We start from the raw sequence: 8,450 nt of genomic DNA, 5'->3' as shown, positions 1-8,450 counted from the left end.
GAACCGCCCTGGCTCCCGCCGCTCCTGGGGGCTGGGCCGGCCCGAGCAACGCGTTCTCACAGCTGTCCGTCGCCCGGCGGCTCGTTCCCGCTCAGGCTGCTGCCCGGATGGGAGGCCCGGTGCTACCGGCTGTCCGAGAGCCCTCCCCACCCCGCCGTGAGGCGAGGCGAGGCGGGCCCGCCGCCCCGCACGGCCCCTCAGGTGAGGGGGCGGCGCCGCCATCGGCCCACGGGGGCGGTGCGCGCGCGGCGCCCTCATAGGCGGTGGCCGAGCGGCGGCTGCGCCCTGCGCGGCCATGGACTACGCGGGGCTGGCGGAGGCGGCGGCCGAGAAGATGGGGCGCTACCGGCGGGACCCCGGCGGTTGGCGGGGCTGCCGGCGCACGGTGAGCGGGCGGGGCGGGGGGCTGGGGCGGGGCGGGGGCCGGCCCGCCGCGGCGGCTGAACGCTGCCCCTTCCCGCAGAGCGAGGTCTCGGTGTCCTGGAGGCCCTCGGTGGAGTTCGCTGGCAACGTGTGAGTAGGCCCGGCGCGGCCGGATGCGGGGCCGCCTGCGCCGCGGGGTGCGGGGGCCGGGCAGGGGAGAACAGCTCGTTTCGGTTTCGTTCCGTGCCGCCGTAGGTACAGGGCGGAGGGGATCCTGCCTGCTAGCCCCCGGGATGTCTGGGAATGCATAAAGCCGGTGGCCGGCGGGCTCAGGACCAAGTGGGACCAAAACGTGAAGGACTTTGAGGTCGTCGAAGCCATCAGCGATGTAAGTTCTGTAAAAGCTGTTCTGGTGCGATGGATGCAGCGTTGTGTTCAGCAGCACCGGTGCTGCACAGACCTTCCCGTTGTAGCGCTGCGTGAGGCAGCCAACGTGTGTGCAGGGAGTTAAAAAGGTCCAAGAAACTGTACAACCTGTCTGGATCAAGCTGACAGTACTGGGATTAGGAATGATTAGCGTGTCCCCCCAGATTCCATATGTTCTCTAAATAATGGTTTATCATTCTGAAAGGAGCTACTAATACCTTCTTGGCTGAATACCGCATACTCAAAATATGTGAATGTGTAATCTACGTTGTTGTAGATGCTGCAAATCAAGCTAAGCGTGATTATTTTTAACAAGCTGTTTGCGAGGGAAAAGGAAGGTTTTCTGAATACGTAGACTTAGATAAGCAGCGAAGCGTTCATGTCATCAGCCATTAATTCTGGCCCCATCTTTCACCACAGCAGCACGCGATGCTCTGCACCGCGCATGCCGCACTCTGCCTTTTACTGGCAAACTGACCTTGGGACCCAGTGCTTTGCCTCAGTGTCTCTATTGTTAAAATGGAGATGCTGTACACAGAGTATTATAGATGAAAATGCTATGTATGCAGTAGTTTCTGCTGCTGCAGTTATGCAGTCTGTTTTTCTTTACAGCGTGTCAGAACCTTGATAGGGTATTGTATTTAGGTCCCAAATTCTGAAGTGAATGTAGGTGCTCAGAGGCAGCCAGGGTGCAAACACAGCCAGTCCCAGGAATGTTCAGTGGAAGTTATGGGAAGATTATTTTTCTTGGGGGAGTCTTACAGGCATTTAGTATTAATTACAAACTTCAACTTCATGAATGTTGCAGCCCGCCACTTGAAATTTGTAGACTTTACTAGGCTTGCCAGCACTTTACCAGTGTAGTGGAAACCTCTGTTTTGGGGAGCCTGCCGCCGCAGAGCCTCACAAAAGGGGATGGTAGTGTTAAGGTTTCTCCAGTGTATCAAGCTGTATTCCCTGTGATAGGATATCAGGAAGTTATCTTTGTTAACTGTTCTGTGAGCACAGATGTGTCAGATTTGATTTTCAGCATCCTTTGTGGTATCCGTTCTTAATCAACGTGGAAGCAACGCAACAGCACTCTGTTTTTCTCCATTAAACTGTCTTTGGTCAACGTACCATGGTGCCTTTTGACTGTGCTGATTCGCATTTTGTTCAACAAAGGGTGTAACAGAACTCCTTGATAAGTGTAGAAAGCGTAACTGAAAGAGTACCAGAAAGTACAGGGGGGTTTCTGCTGTACTTTTTAAAGCATCAACTGGCATAACTGTTTTGTGATTTCCAGACTGTCTCTGTATGCAGAACCACAACACCTTCAGCTTTCATGAGGATTATTTCCCCAAGAGAATTTGTGGATGTGGTACTAATCAAACAGTATGAAGATGGGATGATGCTGTCTGCTGGTAAGATGCTTGTGGTCTTAACGTGTTCATGTTATGTTAGGAGGTAACCGGCAGCTACCAGTAATAATAAGTAACATGTTGTTCAGTACTTGTTGATCTGATCTTGATCAGAAGATAAAATACTACTGGTCTCTTTACATTGTTGTTGTCAGAGTGTGTAAGTCATCTTAATGTTCAGATAATAATGATACTGTTGATCTATGGTTTCTTTCCTTGCTATGCTTTCGAGATTGAGTAAGTATTTAATTTACTGCTAAGTTCTGGGTTTGTTTTTTTGTGTGTGTGGTGGTGGTGTTTTAAGAATTTACATAAAAGGAGTCCCATTTAGGCTAGATCCTGGTTTAACATTTTCTGCACAGCCTCTAGGTTTTGGTGAAACTATTGAATAAATGTACCACTCCTGTATGTGGATATAATTGTTCTTGTGAAACCATATAAGGGGCTGCCACTGTGTGGAAGGACATTTCTTTTGTTTTTTCACTTTCATCCTGTTTGTTACAAGTCGGTGGTTTTATTGCCCCACTGTTTAGCTGTCCTATTTTCCTATCCTGTTCAGGAGTGCCTTGCCAAGAATTGCTGGAGTGCAGCTTCTGAGTAGTCAAGTGGCATATACCTCTGTGGCATTGATTTGTTGGAAGTAGCTAGAATGACCTTTCAAGAAAAGTAGTGCTGTCACACAACATGGGTTCAGTGAAACTCCCTCAAGTGTCTTGATGCTTAGCACAGAGCTCAGTGACAACTGCTTCTGAATTAAACACTTCTTTGATTTCCCTATTCAGTGACTAGAGTGGTTCTTTTTAATGATCTTTTCTGACCAGTTGTGTGGCACAGCCCCACATTGAAAAGGTTATGCTGTCATTCTTCTTAAATATATTCTCAGACAGTGAGTTTGCTTCTCAAGTGGTGCTTTGGGTACCAAGGTCTATTTCCCATCTTCTGTGAAAATGACACTTTTCTTGTACGCTTTTTCTTATAGCCACCAATGTGGAACACCCACTGTGTCCTCCTCAACCAGATTTTGTGAGAGGTTTTAATTATCCCTGTGGCTGTTTCTGTATACCTCTTCCAGGGTAAGAAACAATCCATTTCAATGTTGTGTATTCTAAAGCCATTCTTGTCTGCTGTGTGCTGTGTTAATGCGTATGTAGCCACCTGTGATCTCTAGGCTCTTGGAATTGGCATGTTTCTGTCTTCCTTTGACTGATAATCATTATGACTGAGTGCCCTTTTTGTTCTGTTTCTTTTGTGGAATGTATTAGTCTCCATTTCCTGGACAGAAGTCTTTAATGTTACAAGAACCATCATGATGGTAGGATTCTTGCTGACCTCTTAAGCAGAAATTCAGCAGGACATAGAAGTATGGCCTTTAACTTTTGGTAAACTGGTATCTGGTTGTTTATTACACTGCCATAATTTATAAACAGTCACGTACCTAATTAGTTCGTGTACCTAGTTTAACTTGATGCGCGGGGATAGCCACATTCATTGACATTTGGAATTGATGCCTGTTGTTTGATTTAAAAACTAAAAAGTACTTAGAAATATCAATCCTCAGACTATACATATGAGAGTTATTGTAAAGTTCTTAATGCTTTTAAACTGCTGACTATAAAAACACTTGCATTGTCTTTGCAGGGAGCCAGACAGGACTGAACTCCTCAGTTTCTTTCAGACTGATCTTGGTGGCTATCTTCCCCAGACGGTGGTGGATTCCTTCTTTCCAGCCAACATAGCTGGATTTTACAGTAACCTGACCAAAGCTGTTAAGGCATTAAAAGCATGAAAAGACCAATTGCTGATCTCACCAGCCCAGGAAAAAATCTGGCAGCTTGAGGGTAGAAATAGGAAGTTGGCCTACAGGACCGTTCTGCCAGCAAAGATATTTAGGAAAGGTGAAAGGTGAACAACGACTTGAGTAAACTTTTAAAACAGCATTTTCTAGCTATCTTTATGTAAACCAGCACATTCTTTTCTAATATGTATTGTTCATTTTCATTATTGGAAAAATACCACTCCAGAGCCCAGAATAATCCTGGAGGCAGCACTGGTGGCTGTCTGCAGGGAGAAGATGCACATACTGGATCTGTTCTTGGCCATATTCTTGTCAGGGTCTGTGAGGAAGGGCATTAGTAAAATCCACTTAGCACGACAGCGTTAGCCAGGTGCAGGTCAGTCCTGGTTTGTCTCTGCAGCTCCCCATAGGCTCCTGCGGAACAATGTTCTTTCCCCAGAAAAAGAGGTAGCTCTTGTGCTGCCAGCACTCATATAGCTGCTAAGATGCTTCTGTGGGTCCAAGCCAGCAAATGTAAAAGCCAAAACAAACTGGGTTGTGTGGAGGATCCCACTTGCTTTTTCCAGCAGTACTAATGGTAAATACGCCTTAATGCTTTTTTACCTAAATTGAGGTTTAGCAGTGCAAACTCGTTCCTAGGTCTGTGGGCTGGCAAATAGACACTCTTCCTTTCTCCCCTTTGTACCAAAACCAGTGATTCCCACAAAGTCATGAAACAAACTGCACTGTTGTAGTGGCAATAAATGAAGCACTTTACTTGTCATTTCTTAAACTGTGCTTGAAATGACTATTTTGAACTGCGCTTTAATGTTTTTTGGTCTCTTGCGGTGCGAGGTATTAACAGGTAAATAAACTTTCTGTAGCTTTGTCTTAACAGGCCGTGAGGATGTTGCTTTTTTTTTTTCCTAAGACTTGATTTGCCTCATAGCACTATCTTGGGAAATCAGCTCCTGATCTTGTGTGCAGTGATGTGTCTAGCTTTAGAAAATATTTATAGTGCTGGTTACTGCAGGAATGTCAGACATTACTATAGATTACATATAATTACAAAAGGTAAAATAATTGGTGAATTAGGAATTTAAATGCAGGTTGTGATTTTAATGCTGTAACTTGATTAGTTAACAAGGTTAATACGCTCTGCTTTCTGTCCCTGTATTTGTTTTATATTTGGTATAGGGCATGGACTTGCATACAAAGTTTCCCACTGTCAGTCTCACCCTATGGAACAGATTTTTCAAGGAAACGGTTTTTAACGTAGTGTCCTTTGTGTACAAAGATACAAAAAGCTTTTATCAGTGTGATGAAATAAATATTTTTCTGCTACATCTTGCTGGTTTTCCTGTATCATCCTTTAAAATGGTTCCTCATGCACCTGCTTTTCCATCAAGGAAATGTAAGAGCGACTTAGACTTCCAGCATTTCTCTGAATTTCAAGTCAACGAGAGGGAAAAGCTTTCACTCCCATTTACACTCCCCATTAACTGAGGATAGAAGTGTTTTAGTGAGAACACTCACCGTCCTAGCTTCTTTGCCCTTAGTTGGTCTTTTATTTCCAATTGCTGTTTTCTGTACTTAGGAAGAGTAACAAATCTACTGAGGAGAGATTTGGGCCCTGATATTATAGAGGTTCATACGTATTTATCTAAATGCACTGAAGTTGTTAGGCATGAAATGTACTATCCCAGCAAGTCTTTGCAGGATTATGATTAATTTAGCAAAATGTTCAAGGAGCAGAGCTCAGGTCAGCACTCGTTATTCCTCCAAGTAAACCTTTTTCAGACAATGGGGCTTTTTATTAGCTATTTACTATATATTTAGTATTTTCTGTTCTATTGCTCTGAGCAATACAGGTGGTAGGTGAGGCTCTTCCTTGGAATAACTTAAGGATCCTTTTTTCTGAGTGCTCAACGCTTTCTATCCAGAAGGAATTAAGAGCCCTTAACATTCAGCCTTCTGACCTGCCAAATTGGAGATGGAAATGTCTTGGCAAAGATCATCTTGTAAGATCTTGGAGGACTCCCCAGTGAGACATGCTGCCTATCACACAGTATGTTTTGACTTCTTTTGATCTTGGCAGATGCCAGGAAATGCAGAGGCATGCAAAAAAGCCTGAAAAACTTTGGAAGTGAAGTGAGAGGAGCACCTCTGGAAAAAAAAACAAGATCAAACCTGTCTTGGTGGTTCAATGTCATTTCTTAAATTGATGAAATTTAATAGCTCTTTCAGGTAAGGACACCTTCGGCGGATGGCATTGAAGTAATTAAGGCGTTCTGTGCTATGGCTGTAGTTAGTCCCATCTGTGGTGTTGCAGTTATGCAACTAACTAAAAAGCATGATCTGTCTTTCACAGGAAATAGCTTAACAGTGCTAGAGTTCAGACCTGCTTTTCTGTATGGAAATCATGTTTTTCCTATATTGGTAGTATGGGCAAGTAGCTGAAAAATCTTAGAATCTTTTATATGCACCAGGCCTTTAGACTTCGTTAAGCCTAAGCCAATAGCACAGGTTAAGTTAAATTAAAAAAAAAATCTAAACAATAATAATAATTAAAAAAAATTTCAGGTTTCATGTAAGTACCAGTTAAAAAAGAAAGATGCTCTCTAACTTTTTTCTCCCATTTTGGTTGCTACCCAATTCATAGAAATGTTTTGAGGACTGTTTGGTTGTTTTTCAGAAAAGACAACTCAGTTGAGAAGGGGTTTGGAAGTGTGGGGGTAGATGGCTCGTCAAGAATATTCTTTCAAGAATTAATATAGAATTGTCTTGGGAGGAAAGGCCAAAGCAAGTTGTATGCCTGGATTCAATTAATACCTTCTCCTGTCCATCCTCTTTTCCTTTCTTTCAATTGCTGTTTCTGTGACATCATGTTAAGTGCACAGAAGGTAGCTTCTGAACTCCTGCAGTTTATGGTTTGGTGAAATTAAGTAACCGAAGATGGGTGCAGCAAATTCCCAACTGTGGGAAGGTGAACAGCCAAAGAACAATAACCAATGCAGTCATCTGACTTTCAGCTGGCGAGTCTCTACTTCCATCCTGACGTTTCATCTCTCCCTTTAGTGTGGAGTGTGTCAGAGAAGACCAAATGGATGCAAAAGACCATCTTGCCATAGATGCGCATGCATGGTAGAATTCCATACAGCGCTTAGAGAGCACCACCAAAATGCCAACAGCAGCATTCGAAGCACAGATTTCTTGCCAAGTTATTTAGTATTTCCAAAATAAATATTTGGCTTCAGAACTTCTGATTCCCAAATACTCTCACTAGTACTTTCCCTTACAAAATGAACGCAAAGACATTTCAAAAAATTTGTGTGGTTAGAAGGTAAGACTTGGTTCTAAATTGTTACTCTCCTGCTGTAGTCCTCTGAGACTTCTGGCCAGAGGAAGGTCAGGAAAACCATTATATTACCCTAAGCTTCTTAACTCACTCTTGCAATACCCTGAGATACTCCTTTCCCACTGCCACCCTGTGTTGGCCTGATGGAGTTGAGATGGTTCTGTCAACTAGTAGTACAAACCTTGACAGGTTTTGGCTGTCCTGGATGTTCTGTGGTTTGAATAGAAAAGCTGGAGTTTTCTAGGGCACGTTGTTGTTTTGACACTCAAAATTGCATTCCACTTTCTCTGCCCTCTACACATTCTCTAAAGCTTTACACATTCTCTGAGGCAATGTTTAGCTGTAGGCTGGTAGACTTATTTCTTCCTCCTGGGAAGGTAAGGCAGGGAGCAAGACTTGTAGAATAGGACTGGAGACTTAGCACAGAATGTGCTTCTAGTATTTAAGTTAATAGCTTAGAATAGGATAGTATTGTAGCTGTCACGTGTTTTATTACAACCAGTATATTATTAATAAAGTTGTTATTTATAATTCTGCACTTTGTAACAGCTGTTTCTGAATGTTGAAATAAGAATCATGCATATTTTGTGCACATCTTAGTTTATCCCAGATAGCTTGCTCTGTTAACTGGCAGTACAATCATGTACTTTTCATATGCGCTGAGTATCTTGCTATGCTAGCCAAATGGCTGCAAGTAATGAAATCCTTTTTTGTTTGTAATGTTGGCAGTAGTGTAATTCCTCCTCTTACAAAGTTTCAGATGACTTGGTGGTAACAGAGCTTGGATTCTTCCTCTTGATGATAGCTGTGATGGGGCCATCAGGTAATGCCTTGATTATATTCCATGCTTCAAAACGAGTGAGTCCTTGCATGGCAGTTGTGTGCACTTGTAATAGCTCATCACCAGGCTGAACAAGGCCGCTTTGTTCTAATGCAGTCCCTGGAGAAAGAAAATGAATTTCCTTTAATTCTGCAGGTGGAGGAGGCTTTAATATATCTTTCACTTAGTATCACCAGCACGTTTGGTATAAACCACCTGGTCTCAGCAGGCAACAAATTACTGGCACTGTACAGAATAATGCTCCATTTACAAAAAATACCATTTTCATGTCTATAAATCAGCAGTTGG

General features: G+C 43.5%; 2 protein-coding genes across 2 annotated transcripts in view; one reads left to right on the top strand and one right to left on the bottom strand.

The window, feature by feature from the left end:
• Positions 1 to 122: 122 nt before the first annotated feature.
• Positions 123 to 5,309, top strand: STARD5 (StAR related lipid transfer domain containing 5). The gene is made up of 6 exons (XM_037395191.1): positions 123 to 385; positions 464 to 513; positions 619 to 751; positions 2,075 to 2,192; positions 3,169 to 3,262; positions 3,828 to 5,309. The coding sequence occupies exons 1-6, from the start codon at positions 296 to 298 to the stop codon at positions 3,973 to 3,975; spliced, it is 633 nt and encodes a 210-aa protein (XP_037251088.1). The 5' UTR covers positions 123 to 295; the 3' UTR covers positions 3,976 to 5,309.
• Positions 5,310 to 7,787: 2,478 nt separating this feature from the next.
• IL16 (interleukin 16) overlaps positions 7,788 to 8,450 on the bottom strand; it is a 32,132-nt gene continuing 31,469 nt past the window's right edge. The window contains exon 20 of the mRNA XM_037395190.1: positions 7,788 to 8,261. Within this exon, the coding sequence (XP_037251087.1) occupies positions 8,068 to 8,261 (194 nt within the window). The 3' untranslated portion in view covers positions 7,788 to 8,067. The remainder of the gene's footprint in view (positions 8,262 to 8,450) is intronic.

Source organism: Falco rusticolus, chromosome 7 (genome assembly GCF_015220075.1).
Source record: "Falco rusticolus isolate bFalRus1 chromosome 7, bFalRus1.pri, whole genome shotgun sequence".
NCBI lineage: Eukaryota > Metazoa > Chordata > Aves > Falconiformes > Falconidae > Falco > Falco rusticolus.
Note: the sequence above shows the minus strand (reverse complement) of the source record. Positions and strands in the feature narration are given on the sequence as shown.